Genomic DNA, 19,061 nt, shown 5'->3' with positions numbered 1-19,061 from the left:
CTATCAAATATGACTTATAAAACCTTGATGGTTCACTCTTCTTGAACGGTTAAGTGTTGATGTTTTTTCCACAAAGATCTTCTTTGCTCATGTCAATTGATAGAAGTTCTGCAAGTTCCTCTGCAAATGAAGAGTAGACAATTTACTTTGATGAAAATATCAAGCTAGATTAATTAATACGTCAATGATGAGAAAGAAATTATACAGAAGTTAAGAGATGAAGAACTTTAGGTTGTATGTGCCACCAATTAAAAATAAATTCAATAACGAACATTATATAGATAAAATAACCATTTACCTATAGTTTTTACGGTAACAGAATGCTTCGTCAGCTGTTACTAATACTCTTTCGAGACCTGTGTCTGTCCCTCCAAGCCCAAGTCCCACAGAGAGGAAAAAATCAATAAAAAAAAATATCAATATAGTACAGAATAGAATTTAAAAATAAATTGAAATAAATACAGAATGTTGATATAGAAGAAAATTTTCACAAACCCATAAATCCAAGCAAATCCGCTCGATATTATGTGGAATGTGGGCTTACACCATTAACGAAAACATCACCTCGTTCTTCGAGTTTTCATTACAATCGTCCATGGCCATTGATGAGACCACACTTTTTCCCTCTAAGGTTTTTCAGTGAGGGCAAATCAGAAATTCCGTAAAATATTTTAGTCAAAAGTAAATATTATAAGGTATACTTTTGTAACATAAATCATTTTGAGGGGATTAATATACAATAAACATTAAATCCAAGGGATACACTTGATATTATTGAAAACCAAGGAGATATGTATGTAACTATTTTACACAATTCTGAAACCTTTTGGCATAGAAGTTAGAACTCAATTCTCTCTCGTTACACTTGATCTCTCTGTTTCACGATGCTTCCTGAGGCTCACGTAATCAAACCCTATTCGACCCTTTTCATTGATAGTTGTTCGGTTTTCATTTTCATGTCCTTGTATTGTACTATTACTCTTGTTAAATCGTCGATGAACACTGTCTACGTAACTCTAACGCTTTTATGGTTTTATCTGATTTGTAATCGTCCAATGTTCATGCAGTCTCGTCCTGTGTATATAGGTAGATTCTGTGTTAAGAATGATTCGTTATTTGTTTGAATTCTTCTGTTGATTTAATTTCTGGGCTCCATTGATGTCAGGCAAACGGATTCGCTTCTTCCAAAGCATGACTCCACGGAGGATAAAAAGAACGATGTAAAAACTTCTTCTGCAATTCAGATATTTAATTGATTCATCTCAGCTCATTGACGTTTGTTTGATAACGCGGATGAACTCGGATCGCGCTGCCTTTGAATCGGATTCGGATTCGGATTCGGATTCGGACTATTGTGAAGGTACAATTGATGCAGCGAAAAGTGCAGTAGAGGAATATAACAAATTGAAGGCGAGTTTTTCCTTCTTCTTTGGGCTGAAAATCCTAACTTAAGGTTATTGTTATCAATTAATGGATGGGTGGTTTGAATTAATGATTTACCCATGAAAACTCTAACTGAAGATGAACAGTAATACTCTGCACAGATCCTAGCATCGTTTGGCACAGCTTTGTTTTTAAAAAAAGTGCTTTTAGATTCAGTTTTCAAAAACTGTTGTTTTAAAAAACTGACAAGGTATTTGGTAAACTATTTATAAAACAGTTGTTGCTGGTAACAAAAACTGATTTAGCGTTTGGTAAAATAAATATATTATAGTAAAAAGACTAAAATAGACATAAAATAAATATTTAACAGTGCTATGGATAATCACATGAGGATATTAAAGTAATTTTATATCAGATACAAAAACGCTTTTTCTAAAAGCTAAGATTCTTAACTTTTGTGACTCATGTACAATTTTTAAAATCGTTTTTGAAATTTTTTCTAAAAACTGTTTTACCAAACAGTAAGATTGCAGTTTGTTTTTTGCTAACAGCAAAAACAGGCTTAAAAAAGCTGTGCCAAACACGCCCTATATCTGAGGTTTCATTAACGAGCTCTACTACTTCGAAGAGACCTATATCTGAGGAGACAGATAGGCTTCGTTGACGTTGTGTCTTTCCTTTTTAACCTACTTGTCCTTTTGCCTCTTTACTTGTTCTTAGCGCGTGGAAAACTTGTTCTTGAAATTCAACTTTTTGTTTGTGTAAATATCAGAATTCTAGTATATCAAGTTTCCACATTGACAATTCTTGTTCTCGAAAAAATTGAACTTTTGTTCGTGTGTAAAACAAAACAAGTTTAGTTTCCGCAGCTCTGCATTCAGATTATGCCTTTGGTGGAAATTCTAGTATTAATAATCTTGGTCGTGTTAGTAATCTCTTTTGATTTTGGTTTCAATGGTCGTTTAGTCTCTGGAAGCTGCCTGTAAATAAGTGTCTAGATTAGGGAGGAATGGATTGAGGGGCGTAAAATTATTGACCAATGTCAATTGAATAAACAATAAACGAATGTCAATTGGAATATAAAGTTTTGGAACAAGTTTCCACAGCCTCTGCATCCGGGAAATGACTTTGATTACTTGTGCTTATGTGTTAATCACATTGAAAAGTTTCTCTGAAAATTCAAGTATTCAAAATCCAAGTCATATTAGTAACCTCTTTCGATTCTGGTGTCAATGGTCGTTTGGTCTCTAGAAACTGCTTTTAATTAAGCTTCTCATATTAGGGAGAGAGAAAAAGAAAAGCTCTCTAGCCCGTCAGTAGTCGATTTTTTTTTTTTTTTTTTTTTTCATGATTTGGATCGCCTTTGATGACTGTCTTGAATACATCCCATGATCTGTGCGATTTTGTGATAAGATGGTAGCTCAAATGGATCGATTCACATACTTCCGAACTTTTTTAGCCAAAACCAGACCATCCAAATAAGTCCGATGAGCAAATACTAGTTCCTCGGCAACGAGAGCTCTTCAAACTCGCCATTGGCAAATTTACGGAGGCCGTGATTCCTTGGCCGGGGACACATTAGGAAGCTTTAACGTCACAACAAAAAATGATTACTTAGCTTTAGTCTCACAGACACTACGATCTTCTCTTTCTCTTCTCGGTCTCCCGTTCGATTCCTCTTCTCCGGCATTTCTTTTCTCTAATTTCTTTTCTCTAACTCACTCCAGCGACGAAAACCAATATTTGAAAGAAAAAGAAGAAAAGATAACCGTAATATATAATAGTGCAATGTGATTAACTATCCCAGATGTATTATATTACGGCAAGGGTTATTTGGATAAAGAACCATTTAAACATATGAATTCTAAACAAAGAGAAAAACATATGAATTCTATTTTTCAATAAGGCACTATTTTGGGTTCTCATGTGATGGGACTACTTGGATAGGCCATGAAGCATTCGAATTTGAGCTATGAGTTGCAAGTTGCAACAATCAAATTTTAAGGCTATACCATCCACAAAGCTTTGTTTTTTTTGGTCGTTTTTGGACACACAAGTGTGACGTTGAAAGATAGTAGACTTGTTTGGAAATTATTATCACACAATAGACGATATTTTTGTATATAAAATAAATTTTGTTTAAATAAGTGCTTGCTTATTTTAAATTAGACAGCTTATTAGAAAAATTGAAATAAAGATGATTTTATCACCATTGGCTCAATTTGTGAAATTTATTCCAGTAAGGCTCACACTTCGACACATACGAATTTAATTACTTTTTATTCCTCGTAGCGAAAATTTTAAAATCCACTATTAATTTTTCAAAATCACATGAAAGTAATGTTCAAAGTGTGTTAAAATCATGAGAAAAATGAAGGTCCATTAAGTATATAGCCATATTTATAGTGTCACGTTGCTATACAACCAACGTTTCGTAGATATTAGATAAAAAAAAAAAAACTATATCCATGTATTTACACGCGTAAATTGATGTAAATACCCCATCATGTTATTTCAACGAAAGGTCAAACCAGGAATGTCACATCATATTTGTGACTATTTACTTAAAATTTACGAAACGTTGGTTATATAGCAATTTTAAATATGTTAATTGGCTAGTTACCTAATTTTTTTATAAAAAAATCTAATGATAAAATCATATGAAAACTCCAAAACAATGCTTCAAAACAATTCTCTTTATTCCTCTCTATTTTTTTCCATCTTTGGTTATGGTGGTACGCAATTTTGCCTCATGCTTTAGTTCGTCGAAGTCAGATAGTATGGTACAACGCTCTTCTTCATCGTTGTATCATCTGAGGTTTTTGCTAGTCGATTTCGATGTTAATGAGAGAGTGATAAGACGGACCTCGACGTTTTTTAGTTATGATTTTTTGTTGATTTTCCGGCTTTTAAGTATGTATTTATGGAAATCCGCAAATTATTTTAAAAAATTGCTAACAACACTATCCTTGAATATATCAATGGTTTTCAGTAGACCAATAATCTAATCTATACCAACAATTGTAGAGATTTCGTTTCACGACTCGATCATTAACAACAATTAATCCTTCATTTACTCAATTTCGCTTCAATTGACACCTAAAAAACGAGAATTCCCCCAACAACAACAAAAATGATTGTAGAGTATTTAAAATTTTCAGTAAACTTTTATTATTTACAAAAGCTTCTTTCCAAAATAAAAAAGGAAATTATAGATCGCTGATCTCTCGTTGTTGTTATTCATTTTTATTTTAATGTTTTTAAATTTGTGAAAAAAGAAAAAGGCAGTGGCCACGGCGTGAGTGAATGACAGCCAAAGTTGCCTCCCCAAAGACTGACACGTCAGCCAACCAGCTGGCGATTGCCCCAAGGGTCTCTTAATTGATAGAAATTAAACAATTTTATCTCAAACCGTCGAACGTATATCATATAAGGAAATTATAACATATTTTGATCCGCTTAGCAACAGTATGAAAATTATAAGGAAATTAACACCTTAGCAATATATTATTCACCTAATTTCCTCCTCCTATATATAGAAACGAAAATCTGTTGATAAATTAAAAAGTAGTTATATATTCAACTAATTACTCTACTTTGTTGCAAGAAATCAATTTTTTTAAATACGTTTAAATTTCTAACTTTAAAATAATCTATCGAAGTAAATTAATTAATTTTTTTAAGTTAATTTAATTTATTTCGACATGAATTATTTTCTTGAATAAATTAAATTAATTTAATTAATTAAATAATTTACTTCGATCTTTTTAATAAATAGAATTTTGATTATTTTTTTAAAAACAGGTGACTAATTACCCCATGTTTATTATTTGACCGACAAACTACGAACGAAAATAATGTGGATTAGATGGGAGTGAATTTTTTTTTTTTGGCTAAAAGTTGGGAGTGAAATTGGATTGGAATCCCAACGGCACCAAAAATAAAATTAGTTGCATTTGCAATTAAAATTAAAACAAAAAATGTAAAGCCTGTAATAATCTATATGCCTAATCTAAAACTAAGCCAAACACATGGGTTAAAGTGTTAAACTTAAAAAGTAAAAAACCAGGATTGAAAATATTTAACAAACAAAAAAACGGAATAGGAAAAAAAAAAGCTCTCTTTCTCTCTCCACAGAGATCTAATGAAAGAAGACTGAGGAGAAAACACCAAAACGGCGTGTTCTTCGCTTCACTTGAATCTAAGCCCTTCAAATCAATGGATTTAAATCATTAAGTTTTCTAATTAGTTTTTCCGTTATTCAGTTTTTTTTTTCTTCCTTTCCCTTTCTTTCTTTGCCTCTCTTGTTTACCTTCTTCTCTGTTCTCCTCTTTTTGTTGCTTTAATTCGAAGCTTAAAATAATTACGATAAAATCCATCTTCTTTTTTACTCTCTCGGAGTTGAGAGAGTGCTTCGGAAACCCTAGAAATGGCAGCGAGAGGGAGTAGATCGGAGAAGGTGAAGAGAATATTCCAGCAATTCGACGCGAACCGCGACGGAGGTCTTAACAGAGACGAAATGGCCGCTCTGGTCGTGGCGGTGAACCCTAGGGTTAAGTTCAGCGACGAGCAGATCAATGCCATTCTCGACGAGGTCTTCCGAACCTACGGCGAGTTCATCGACGGCGACAAGGGACTCACCTACGACGGTCTTCTCAGGACCTACGACGACGGAGCCGGCGACGTCGACCGCGATTTCGACGCGCTAGGGTTAGAGCTCGGCGGCGGCGAAGAATCCTCTGCGGCGGCGATGGCGGCGAAGGGAATCTCCGTCGCCTCGGAGGCCTCGTCGTCGTCGGCGATCGACGAGCGAGCGGTGGAGGCGCAGAAGAAGCAGCGCACGGCGGCGTGGGCGGTTTCGCCGAACCACGGCATCGTGTTCGACGACACGTGGAAGATCGTGGACGATTTGGAGGTGATGATCAAACGGCTCAAAGCGAAGCAGGCCAAGGACGGGAAGCTCAAAGCCGATAACTTCGACGCCTATTCCGACGCCGGCTGGTCGAGGGAGCTGGGACCGTCGGCGGAGATTTCCGAGAAGAGAGTCTTCTGGGAAGAGTCCGGTCACGACTACGGCGTGTTTCTGAAAGAATTGGTGGCTCTGAGAGGCAGAGCCGACTCGGCGAGGTCCAGAGAAGAGGCTTTCGACGGCCACATGGCGATCGGGCGGGTTCTGTACGAGCACCAGCTCTTCAAGGAGGCTCTGGCGAGCTTCAAGAGAGCCTGTGAGCTTCAACCGATCGACGTTCGACCCCATTTCAGGGCCGGGAATTGCTTGTACGCCTTGACCAAGTACAAGGAAGCGAAAGACGAGTTCTTGCTCGCTCTCGAGGCCGCCGAGACCGGCGGAAACCAGTGGGCTTATCTGCTCCCTCAGATTTACGTCAACCTCGGGATCGCGCTCGAAGGCGAAGGTATGGTTCTGAGCGCCTGCGAGTATTACAGAGAGGCCGCGATTCTGTGCCCGACTCATTTCAGGGCTCTGAAGCTCCTGGGAAGCGCTCTCTTCGGCGTGGGAGAGTACAGAGCCGCCGTGAAGGCCTTGGAAGAGGCAATCTTCATGAAGCCCGACTACGCCGACGCTCACTGCGATCTCGCCTCGGCTCTGCACGCCGTGGCCGAGGACGAGCGCGCGATCGAGGTGTTTCAGAAAGCCATAGACTTGAAGCCCGGCCACGTCGACGCTCTCTACAATCTCGGCGGGCTTTACATGGATCTCGGCCGGTTCCAGAGAGCCTCGGAGATGTACGCTCGGGTTCTCACGGTCTGGCCAAACCACTGGCGAGCACAGCTCAACAAGGCCGTGTCTCTGCTCGGAGCCGGCGAGACCGAGGAAGCAAGGAAGGCTCTGAAGGAAGCGCTGAAGATGACGAACCGGGTCGAGCTCCACGACGCCATATCTCACCTGAAGCAACTCCAGAAGAAGAAAGTCAAGCCCAGCAACGGCGAGCCGAGTTTCGCGATCGTCGACCCGACCAAATTCAAGACGGCCGGGGAAAAGACGACGCTGAGGCAGGACTTGGCGATCGCCCTCGAGATCAGGGCTTTCCAGAGAGTCACGAGGCTGAGCCGCTGCGACGTCGAGCTCCTGAGGAAGGAGATGAACGAGAAAGACGTCCCCGTGTCCTACTCCGGCGGAGGCGTTCCGGAACGTTCCATCCGAAAGCCCAACCTCGAAGAAATCCTCCGCAGATTGCTCGGCTTCCTAAAGCCCGAGACTTTCCAAGGAGCCGTGAAAGCCGTGAACGAGAGAATCCTCTCCGTCTTAGACGACCAAGGCTCGGGGAGAGTGGACTTGGGAATGTTCTACGCCGTTCTAGCCCCGATCTGCAACGGATCGCCGGAGAAGCGGAAGCGAGTCGCGTACGATTCGCTCCTCTGGCGGCCCGTGAACGAGGAAGGCGGGTCCCGGATCAGAAAATCCGACGCGGTCAAGTACATCAAGAATCTCCGGTCCGTTTACATCCCGGCGACTCAAGGCTCGAGCGAGATGCTCGAAATCCACGGAGGAGAGAACGAGAGCGAAACGGCGTCGTTCTCGGAATTCTCGGCCATGTTCGACGACAGAGATTGGGGTTTCGGGATAATGCCGACTCTGGTGAGGCTCGAGGCCGGGGACCGGAACCGCCACGGCCGCCACGTGTGCTCGGTGTGTCGGTACCCGATAATCGGGTCGCGGTTCAAGGAGACCAAAGGGCATTTCAGTCTTTGCAACCAGTGCTACAGCGAAGGGAAAGTGCCTTCTTCGTGTAAGCTAGAAGAGTACAGCTTCAAAGAGTATGGGAGTGAGAGCCAAGTCATCAAGGAAAAATGCGTTTGCTTCACTTCCCACTCCAATAACCATCCTTGACACTAAATCTTTTTTTTTTTTTTTGTACTTTATTTTTTTCTTTGTTCATCCTCTGTAGTATCATTCATGTTTTTTTAGTTGTGCAGTGTGAATTATATAATTGAATTGAATTAAATTGTGTTTTTTAATGGGTTTCTTTCCCCTTTTGTACAATAAATTTGTCTAAACGGGGATTCCAATATCTTTGTTTCTGTGAATTGAATTTTCAATCAATTTATTGTAATGTTTGTGCACCATCATTTCTGTGTCTTCTTCTGGATTTTGAGTGGATAGAATTGATTTTGATTTTGTATTTCTACATTATGGAAAACCACTTGGTTTGAAAGCAATTACATAATTCTTATGTTCGTGCACAAATGATGGACATCCTTTATTTAAACTTTGTTGGATTGAACATCAGAACAATAATAGAAAAAGACTCGTGAAGTTGAAGATGTGAGGAATTTAACATTTTTAATGATCTTGCGTGCGAAGATATAATATTAATGAAATGCTTTAATGATTATTATAAATAGTCTGCAACAATTTTTGCACTGCATATATTATAGGGAAAATATCATATGATTCCCTTGAGTTTGGTTGAAATGCGCAGTTTATCCCCTTGATTTTTAGAAATATCATAACCCACCCTTAACATCACTATTAATATCAATATTATACCCTAAAATGATTTATTGATTCAAATACGACCCTCTTTCTAAATTTTTGTTGACTTTTTATGACTTATTTTTTTGAAAAGGCCAAAATACCCCTACACTTAAAATTAGTTCAAAGAAAATATAATTAGTAGAAGGGAAATATAATATGAGAACATAAATTGTGCATTATAATATTAGTGTTCAAACTTCAAACTAGTAGATCAGTGCATTTACACAATTTCAAAATAATCAAAATATGAGCACAGACATATATTTGCTCTGATCAATCCATTTACACAGTTCCAAAATAAGAAAAATATGAGCACAACCATACATATTGCTCATATCAGTACATTTTCATAGTTCTAAAATAACAAAATATGAGCACAAAAATACTTACGGCTCAAATCTGTGCATATTAACAAACAAACAAAAAGTCCAAGATTATATCATACCCCTCCTTGACTGTCTTGGGTTGCTGATGCGCCACCTTGACTTGTTGGGATCTCATCTTGCTGGACCTACAAAGAAAACACAGCTATAAGTTAACTCAAATATAAGTTTCCACATGAGAAGATATCATAACTTACAGTTTTAGATTGATGTCCACGTCGTGATCTTTTCGTAGCACGGGAAGATGAACTGCCTTCGGCTCGTGGCACCTTGCAAGTTCGGACGTTATGACCGAACATTAAGCAATTTTTGCACCGTTTAGTCGCTGATTGTCCAGTGACTTTCTTCGGTTCGTCACTACTTCGGATCCTCACTTTCTTCGGTCTTCCAGATTGCTTCTTAACGAATGGAGGGTTTAGTTCCAGATTCTCGAATATCGGCCACATAGATTCATCGGGTATAGGGTGACAAGAACTGGAATAACACCTCTTCCAGGATTCGGTAGTAAACCATTTAGAGCAGTAATCAACAACGTTACCTCTAACTGTCGAAATACACGCACACGCATGTATACAAGGTATACCACGGACTTGCCACTGTCCACAAATGCAGTATCTCTCATCAAGCTTCACCACACATCTTTTATCATCAAAGTCCACCTGAAACTCGTGGTCACCAACACGGTAAACTCGTGCGTAACGAGATCTGTTCATCAATTTCGTCAATCTCGCACGAACTCGTGGTGTTAATTGGTCCTCAGTTTTTAAAGCTGCTTCGCGCCTAGACCACATCAGTGAGAAGTGCTTGACACGCAATCCCTCTAAAAGTGAAATGATCGGCTTGTACCTCACTTTGTCAACCCACACATTGAAGGACTCAGTATGGTTGTTGGTCAAATGCTCAACATGGTGTCGTGTGTCAAAACCACTCAAAGACCAATGTTGCGGTGGTATGGCAGACAACCACGTATGTGCATCAGTGTTCATAACTCGAATCTGGAAACAATAATAAAGTCCAGCAAATAAGTCTACCAAACAGTAAAAAAAATAAGTATAAAACTGTAAAAAAATAAAAGTCTTAAAACAGTCCAAAAATAACTATAAAACAGTCTTAAAACAGCACAAAAATAAGTATTAAAACTGTCTTAAAACACATCTAAAAACAGTCCAAAAATAAGTATAAAAACTGTCTTAAACCAGTCTAAAACAGTCCAAAAATAAGTATAAAAACTGTCTTAAAACCAGTCTAAAAGCAGTCCAAAAAAAAAGTATAAAAACTGTAAAAAAAACTGTCTTAAAACCAGCCTAAAACAGTCCAAAAATAAGTATAAAAACTGTCTTAAAACCAGTCTAAAAGCAGTCCAAAAAAAAAGTATAAAAACTGTCAAAAAATTGTCTTAAAACCAGTCTAAAAGCAATACAAAAAAAGCTTAAAAACTGTCAAAATATTGTCTTAGAACCAATCTAAATATTGTCTTAAAACCAGTCTAAAAATTGTCTTAAAACCAGTCTAACCTCGTCCATAATCTGTTTGAATTGTTGTGAATTTCCAGCCTCCGCAGCAGCCCAAAATTTGTTCCTTAGTTCAACATCACCAAACTGTTTCTGAAAATTATTGCGCAAGTGGTAACAACAAAATCGGTGCAGCGACCCGGGCAGTATAGGGGCAGCCTGTAGTATTCCCTGCGAACAAGACCAAACAATCAAATTAGATTAACAAAACACACTAACATTTCAGAATAATAAAAAATCCGTACCTTTTGTCGATCACTCATTACACACCACGGAATACCATGAAGATTATCTCCAATAACTTGATGTAAGTGATGCATAAACCAGGCCCAACTATCGTTGTTCTCGGCCTCGGCAACTGCAAATGCCAACGGGAAAAACTGCATATTCGCATCAATACCAACCGCCGTGAGCAAAACACCTTTGAACTGCCCCTTCAAGTGACAGCCATCGACACCTACAAATGGCCTACACCCGAGCAAAAAGCCTTCTTTGACACCGGAATAGCAGACAAATATTCTCTGAAATGTTGGGACTACATTAGAGTCTTCAATACTTCGGTGTTCTCCGTTTGGAAGAGTGCTCTGAATGACCACGTAGCTACCTGGATTTGTCTTCAAAATCATTTGTGCATAGCATCGAAGCTTCTTAAATGATTCTTTGTGGTCTCCTTCGGATTTGCTTCTAACTTTTTGTCGAGCTCTCCATAATTTCAAATTGCTAACATCTACTCCGTACTCATCTTTTAACCACGCTCTCATGGACTGGATCGGAATATCAGGATTCTCGCGAAGCTTAGCACTCAGTTTTTTAGCAATCCAAGTCGAGGTGGCATGGGTGTTGCTCCTCACTGCAGAACAAGTATGAACATTATTGTACGTTTTGATTAGAAACGACAAGTTATCCGGGGCAGGTGAGGCATGTATTCTCCAAGGACAGCCTTCGGCTTTGCAAATCACTGTGACTCTTGTTTTTTCGAATTTTAGCTTTGTTAATTCAAAACCTTCTTGAATTGCGTAGTCCTCAAGGGTGGCACCAAGATGCTTGTGGTTCTTGAAGACTTGCCACTTCTCTAACTTCAATCTTCTATCCTCAGTGACAGCTTCTACAGTGGGAATGTTAGCATTCGGATCTGGCCTTGGCTCGTCCCATGTTCGAGTGGTCGGCCTCTCATGCTTAAAACCATCACTATCGTACTCGACATCTTCATCTTCACCACGTTCATCTTCACAACCTTCATTTTCCACAAACAATTCACTCATCGGTTCTTTTTCGGTCCAGCTCGTATCATTCTCGCTGTCGGCTTCACTCTCAATCCCTTCAACTCCTTCATTGTCTTCATCTCTGTCATTCCCTTCACCTTCGGGATACACAATATTCAACATCTCATGCGTCTTGTTACAAACAATTTGCACGTTGTGAACCAACATCTCAAACCTGAAAACATTAGACGAAGAAAACGAACCCAAGTGACAACCCATTACAACACCGAGAGAATGAACAAAACCACTACAAAAGAGAAACAAAACGAAACAAACTAGAGCAACTAAAAACGAATCCACTAAAAGGAGAAACAAACCAGTGAAAGGAAAACGAACCAGAACAAAGAAAATGTAAAATCGATTCAAAAGAGAAACGAAAAAACCTTACCCACGCAGCACTTCGTCAAATCTCTTGAACCTGTTTGCCACCTGATACACGTGATGAACCACACTCACTTGAACTTTTTTCTTGGTCCAAACGTGTTGAAGAAAAAACAAGAACACGAAGAGTCTCTTATACAAAAAAAAGAGAGAAGATGAAGAGTCTAAGATACACTGAATATTCATAAGATAGTCTAAGATACGCTGGATATTCAACAGATTATATATTAAGGGATTACCTGATTTTAAGTGTAAGGGTATTTTTGCCATTTCAAACAATTTTTTTTTTTAAAATTCAACAAAAAATCAGAAAAAGGGTGGTATTTGAAGCAGTAAATAATTTTAGGGTATAAAATTGATATTAATAGTGATGTTAGGGGTTTGTCATGATATTTCTAGAAATTCAGGGAATAAAGGGCGCATTTCAATTAAACTCAGGGGAGATATATGATATTTTCCCTATATTATATATGATTTGTTTAATGTAACTTGAATCAGCACTACTTGGAAAGGTCTTTACATTGATAACTTTGATAGAATAATAGTCAGATGAATGGGCAGTTCGAATACCCTGTGAAATTATATTGATCCATGAGCTGGATTGTTAAATTTGAGTTAGTAGTTAGCAATCTTTTAATTTTTTTTTTAATTTGCTTTGATAGTAGTTATTAGTTTACGAACTTTTTTGTTTGTTCAAAAAGGCAAAATATATAAATATATATATTAATGCGTGAATGGTGTTGGAAAGTAGGCCGGCTTTGATTTAGCATTTAGCTTATTTAAAGGTGCAAGGATTTTGAAAAGAAAGAAAAGAAGAGCTTGCTAAATGATTCGAACATGTTAGTCACTCTATGATTTAATCATATCCCTATCCCAATAATCTTTGGAATCATTCTCTCATTTGTCAAACGAAATTGAATAATGAGAAGCGATGATTAGTAGTAAACTAATCAGCCTCGTGTTCCTTTTAATTACAAAGAAAAAAGAGAAAAAAAGAATTAAAAGAAGTAATGGACTTTCCTGAGGTGGAAGAACTAGTCCCCAGCCTAGAAGGACGAGACTGGAAAATGGGGTTCTTGTAATTAATAAGCAATGGACTTTTTTGGAGCAATGTAAATGAGATGAGACGTGCCAATTGTGTTGTTGTTTCGTTGCAATTAAACTGTGTTACATTATTTATTTGCATTAACTCAGCAAGCTATTTATTTCAGCAGGGAATGAGCTTTTTATGTGAAGACGAAATCTAGTATCTTTATTCAAGCTTTTTACTACTTTTGGTGAAAGCTAAATTATTGCAAGCAAAAAGTCCCAACAATTAATGAGCAACCATAAAACAGTCATTTTTCTCAAAGAAAAAAAAAATAACGCTTATTGTAATGTAATTAAAATATAGTCGTAATCCAACAAATCCGTTGTAGTCTAGTTGGTCAGGATACTCGGCTCTCACCCTAGAGACCCGGGTTCAAGTCCCGGCAACGGAAAATTTTGTACTTTTTCCTTTTCCATATCTTTTTTTTTTATTTTTATATATATATTTATTTATCAAGGGTACATGTATGATGTATGTACATACTAACATACTACATATTAGTAAGCCAGTCAATATTCATAAGATGCATATCAATCTATAAAATCATCACAATTGAATTAGACTCTGCTTGGTGAGGAAGATTATAATCATCAAATATGCTATGGGTAAACGATTAGTTAAGACACCAAGCTTACATGCAAGAAACATGTTAGGTCATACAATTGGTGTGAAGTAATAAACAAAAAAGGTTACGGGACTAGTTAATAGTTATGTTATCACAATAGTATATACTACAATTTAAATCAATAAGTATTTGGCAAGCTTATTAACAGTCATGTTCTTTGTGAGCAAAGCCATGGTTAGTGTTGTGATTCTAGTGGCAGTGGTGGTCTCTGGAGGAGCGTCTTCAAGGAGTGACGATCGAGAAAAGGGAAGTGATTTTCGGGGGCTTTTCTCTGAAGATTATGGTGTTTGGAACCCAACTCCATACTATCGAAGAGGCCGTGGAGCTCCGATCCCTCACAGTCATCGCATATTCAACGACGAAGATGATGATGAAATGGCTTCTGGAGGAAGATCTTGATTCTTAAAACTTTTGTTTCTATTGGCTTAGGTCATACTGATAGTTCATGATTCTCTTGATGTAAACCTTATTTTATTTTTTATTTATATTTTTTTGCAGCTTAACAATGATCCTAGCAAAATCTCATTTTACACAGCTGTGTTAAACATATACTTATTTCGCTATACTCATTTTCTTCCATTCAAATAATGAGTTAGAAAACATGAAGCAAGATCATAGTGTATTTTTTTAGGTGAAGAAGATTTATCTGGATTTCATTTTCTTTAAATTGGTTTGATTTAAAATTTAGTTGAGAATTTAATGACTTTAAACACAGGAAAAAAAATGAATGCATGTTCCTTCAAAAAAAAAATGAATGCATGTTGCACTATGCTTAGAACCCCCTTTTCATTTCTCTAGCCAGCCATCGAAAAATCCAATACAAAATGATTGAATTTATAATACTTCTCAACACGATTATTTTTCTTGTATTTGTGAGAATACGATTACTGGGACTATTTTTGGACATTTTACTGGCATTCCACATAAAATGAACGAACCCATAATAATTTTTATAAGTTAAAAAAAATGTAGATACGTTATAAATCCTACTTCCGATCAAGAATTTCGCTCCAAGTGACCTTGTCCCAAAATTTTATGGATGTTCATCCATTGATATATCATTATCACTAATGAATTGTTGTGGAGTTCCTTCCAAATATAAATAGTGTATTCAAATTAGTACATTCTCAAAGACTCGCAAATCTTACATTAAAAGGCCAATAAATAAACCAATATGCCACCACAGTGCTGTTCCAACAATTCAGCAAACTTACCTGTTTAAGAAAATTAAAAAAGAAATCCAGAAAAATTCAGGACAAGCACCAATCTTAGCAGTTTAAGCACTCACAGATATCAAACAAACAATATAAATAATAAAACGTTCGGCGAACTTACATGAGATGAATGGACGGGCGAGACGAGGCAGCAACTTTCTGAGCGTGCAGTGCTTCGCCTTTGAAAAGTCCCTTCATTTCCTTTTTCATCTGCCTCGCCACACGCCTTTCTTCCTTCACAGCCGCCTGAAAAAAAAAATTATTAATAAATGAATCTAGACGCAAATTCGAATTTCGGTTAAATTTCAAGAGGGTTTTTTTTTTTTTTTTGGCTACCTTTCGTTCCTTTTTCTCCTCCTTGGACTCCAGGCCGTGCTGCTTTCTTTTCTGCGTTTCCGTTTTCAAACCCTCCTCGGATTTTGTCTTCTCAGCCGTCGGTTTTCTACCATTGGGCAAGAAATCCACGGGCATTTTTTCTCTCCCTTTAAGAACGATCTTCTGGTTCGTAGAGTTCACGGCGCCGAAAACTGTCTCCAAAAGCTTCTTCTTCTGGGCTCTTCCATCCGGGGCTTGGATTTGGCCGGGGTGGTTGTCGAGATTCGAATACGTCGAAACGACGGTCTCGCAGTCCCACACTTCGGATTCGTCGCTGCTTTCCTCGAAAATAACCACCTCGTCCTTTGGATCGACGTTCTCGTACTTCTCGCCGTATTCCACGCAGCGGCGAATAACCTCCCTGGCTGAATCCGCGTGCTCGGCCCTCTTTGGGTTCTCGTCGGGACGGAGTAGATCCGCCGGAGCTCTGTAATTTCCGGCAAGGTCTACGACATCCGTGTCATCGTATTTAAGATCGACTTTCCGCTTCAGCTTCTCTGCGAGAGAAATTTCTTCTTCAGCTGTGTCACAGTAGTCATCGCCGTCGTCATCGTCGGATCCGTATTCCTGACTTTCAAGCTGTGGACACGAAGCTTGACGAAATAAATAAAGAATACAGTATGTGGCAATACTTATGGAAATTCTCTTTCTTAGGATCAGATAAGTTAATAATCCTCTATATGAAGCTAAGATGTTCATCATATCGAGAGGTATAGAAGTCGATGTCGATGACTCGAACTAAACTACATGAATTCAGAAATTACTTGAGACACACATTTGATTTGCCAAAATATAATTTACCATTATCTTTTACGAGAATTATTGTACTAGAAAACAGACGAAGCGAAAAGATTATTTCGACTCACTATATCAAATTGCTCGTCCAAAAGACGCCGAACCCGTGGCTCTTCAACAGCTTTCTCGGTTTTTTCCTCAGTCACCGGATATTTAAATTCAACCTGGGAGCTCGAATCGGCCACTATCTGTGGATCCGCGAACCTGTCATTGTTTTCGAAAACCACGGGTTTGGAATCAATTTGCTTGTGTGAATTCAACCCCTCAGTAGAGACATTCTCGTTGTCTTCCAAGAGGTTTGCTTGGATGACGAAATCCTCTTCGAAATCCTCAACATCAGAACCGAATCGGGATAGATCGTCATCATTGAGCAACGCAGCTACTTCAGGATCAAGTGCCCTCTGAACCCTAACCCCAACAGTCTCGGAAGCCACGTTATACATGTATTTATCGTCACGGTCGTCACTTGGTGTGGAAATTTGCAATCTTGAAGCATCATAAGCCTAATAAAACACTAAAAAGTCAATACAAATTTATCTCTGTATATTCTCCACTTTCATACGACTAAGCACCAAAACAGAGAACAATAAGCTAAAATCAAAATTAATTGACAAAAAAAACATAAATAGCGAACAAGCAAACTATATCAATCCACACAACGTATCGACCCAAACAGAAATATGCTACAATAACACTTTACATAAACATGATTATCATACTATGAATAAAAATCTAGCACGACCACAGTAAACGAACCTTGACATCATTGGGAATCTGATCGAGCCTGGTTTTGGGATTATTATAAAAAGCCGAACCACCACCGAGATTCTTTATCTCCCTCATGTGGGAGAGATAATTGTACCCATCGTCTGGAAACCCTAGCTCCAAAATCTCCTTCCTCACTTTCTCCGGCAGAGAGCGCGACGAGTTCGCGGGTTCTCCGGCGTCGCAGTCCTCCGGAGCGTCGGCGAATATCGAATCATGATCGTCTTCGGCCTCGTTCCCGCCGTTAAAATTTTCAGTGGAGTAGGAAAGGTTGTTGTCGACTCGGACGAAAACTCGGTCGTTGCCCGGTGAATCGTCGTAAAGCGGATCGGAAGAGTCGCGAGCAATGAGTTGGAATGTTGCAGATTTCTTCTTGTCGATGAATTTCTTTTTTCCCATGATTCCTTCTTCAACTGAAAAAGGATGGAACAGCCGAGATATGTAGAGAGGCACAGAGCTGAGAAGCGAGGGATTTAGGGTTTAGTATTCAAGAATAGCGTATCCTAATAATTTTTTACTTCGAGCAAAGAAAAAAAATATATATATATATATTATGGGGAATTGCAATTCCTTCCAAAGAAAATGTGTTATTTGTAAAAAAATAATAAATAAAGAAAAATAAATTGTGCTCGTTATTTTGCTCTACATTTTATCAAAATATATATATGTAAGTTCTATATATAAGAGAATCGACGATTTAAATTTTATTTCAATATCTATTGATTTAATAAAATAGCTAAAGTTTTAGAAATATACAAACTATCTCTTTGAAACTAATTGATTCATAAAATAATAAAAATTTCACATTTTCAATATAATAATCAAAACTATACTGTCCAAATTTTCTGATATTGTAATTAAATTTTTTGACAATTGAGTGGATCATTCGTATTTGGAAGGGTAATATAGCAACATAGTCAATTTCAAACATGATTTTAAAGATGTAACCAATATTTGATAAATTTTTGTAATCTAGTCATTTACAAAAATAAACAGTTAGAAATATCGAAAATACATCTATGAAACATATAAATCATAAAAATCAACTACTAACCAACGTTTCAGTCAGCCAAAATTTATCGAGTGTGAAATAAACGAAAATTAACTAAATTAATTAACCCAAAAAAAAAAACCAACTACTACGTCTCAGCCAGTCAAAATTTATCGCATGTAAAATAAACGGAAATTAATTTGAATTAACCAAAGAAAACTTATCTTACATTATAGATTACGCATATTTGAATGCGTTTTTTCAAATCAACTAATTAAACTATAAAAAAGGAAATAAATTATTATGGACTATTAAAAGTTGACGTGTAATTTTTTTTTAAAATGAAAAAATTGATAATATAGTTAATCTAGTAAAAAAATGAAATAAAATATTATGGACTAGTAAAATTGATAAATAAAAAATAAATAAAAAATCAAATCAACTAATCAAACTATCAAAAGTCGATTTTTTATAGAGGATAATTTAGTAATTTGCTAAATGAATAATAGAGTCACGTCATCATCCGTGGCTAGATTTGAAACTTAGGTGAAACGTTGACTATATTGCAATATCAATGTTTCAAATGGCATCCGACTAATTTTTCTATCTTTAAATCGTATCGAGGTGATCATTTATCCGAGTTCATCGTCAATATCATAAATGAATTAGGCTTGTTTTGTTTCTTTGGTATATTTTTATTTGGGACTTTTAAAAATTGGCCTAAGTCATTGGACCTTCTATATAAACGGATGTCCATTACCAATAAAATTATTAAAAGAGTTTTGGTT

General features: G+C 37.5%; 3 protein-coding genes and 1 non-coding gene across 5 annotated transcripts; 2 read left to right on the top strand and 2 right to left on the bottom strand.

The window, feature by feature from the left end:
* Positions 1–5,454: 5,454 nt before the first annotated feature.
* LOC149392401 (putative TPR repeat-containing protein At1g05150) lies at positions 5,455–8,469 on the top strand. Its single transcript, XM_089620156.1, has one exon. It carries the CDS (start codon positions 5,813–5,815, stop codon positions 8,231–8,233), a length of 2,421 nt encoding a protein of 806 aa, XP_089476282.1. The 5' UTR covers positions 5,455–5,812; the 3' UTR covers positions 8,234–8,469.
* An 805-nt stretch (positions 8,470–9,274) lies between these two features.
* Positions 9,275–12,256, bottom strand: LOC149392400 (uncharacterized). Its single transcript, XM_089620111.1, has 5 exons — positions 11,021–12,256; positions 10,779–10,946; positions 9,462–10,259; positions 9,327–9,392; positions 9,275–9,280 (listed from the first exon to the last, which is right to left on the bottom strand). The coding sequence occupies exons 1-5, from the start codon at positions 12,254–12,256 to the stop codon at positions 9,275–9,277; spliced, it is 2,274 nt and encodes a 757-aa protein (XP_089476237.1).
* Positions 12,257–13,826: 1,570 nt separating this feature from the next.
* Positions 13,827–13,899, top strand: TRNAE-CUC (transfer RNA glutamic acid (anticodon CUC)). Its single transcript has one exon. It is a non-coding gene; the product is annotated as a tRNA-Glu (tRNA).
* Positions 13,900–15,115: 1,216 nt separating this feature from the next.
* Positions 15,116–17,801, bottom strand: LOC149392398 (Low temperature viability protein). Of its 2 annotated transcripts, XM_089620957.1 has the most exons (5): positions 17,274–17,801; positions 16,589–17,020; positions 15,684–16,301; positions 15,469–15,593; positions 15,116–15,347 (listed from the first exon to the last, which is right to left on the bottom strand). In XM_089620957.1, the coding sequence occupies exons 1-5, from the start codon at positions 17,679–17,681 to the stop codon at positions 15,344–15,346; spliced, it is 1,587 nt and encodes a 528-aa protein (XP_089477083.1). In that variant the 5' UTR covers positions 17,682–17,801; the 3' UTR covers positions 15,116–15,343. The 2 variants fall into 2 exon arrangements, with proteins under 2 accessions (XP_089477083.1, XP_089477084.1); XM_089620958.1 differs by lacking the exon at positions 15,116–15,347 and having other exon boundaries at positions 15,465–15,593.
* Positions 17,802–19,061: the final 1,260 nt, after the last annotated feature.

The sequence above is a fragment of the Urtica dioica genome, chromosome 7, assembly GCF_054948205.1.
Source record: "Urtica dioica subsp. dioica isolate 48M chromosome 7, U.dioica_male_clone48M_v1_H2, whole genome shotgun sequence".
Taxonomy (NCBI): domain Eukaryota; kingdom Viridiplantae; phylum Streptophyta; class Magnoliopsida; order Rosales; family Urticaceae; genus Urtica; species Urtica dioica.
This window is presented reverse-complemented; position numbering and strand designations above follow the sequence as displayed.

Coding starts and splice junctions, on each gene's coding strand:
- LOC149392401 (XM_089620156.1), top strand. CDS start 5,813: ATGGCAGCGAGAGGGAGTAGATCGGAGAAGGTGAAGAGAATATTCCAG.
- LOC149392400 (XM_089620111.1), bottom strand. CDS start 12,256: ATGGGTTGTCACTTGGGTTCGTTTTCTTCGTCTAATGTTTTCAGGTTT. Junction 10,947..11,020: donor TAATGAGTGATCGACAAAAG/GTACGGATTTTT, acceptor TCTTGTTCGCAG/GGAATACTACAGGCTGCCCC. Junction 10,260..10,778: donor TCAAACAGATTATGGACGAG/GTTAGACTGGTT, acceptor TATTGTTTCCAG/ATTCGAGTTATGAACACTGA.
- LOC149392398 (XM_089620957.1), bottom strand. CDS start 17,681: ATGGGAAAAAAGAAATTCATCGACAAGAAGAAATCTGCAACATTCCAA. Junction 16,302..16,588: donor TGGACGAGCAATTTGATATA/GTGAGTCGAAAT, acceptor TCGTGTCCACAG/CTTGAAAGTCAGGAATACGG. Junction 15,594..15,683: donor AGGAGAAAAAGGAACGAAAG/GTAGCCAAAAAA, acceptor TTTTTTTTTCAG/GCGGCTGTGAAGGAAGAAAG.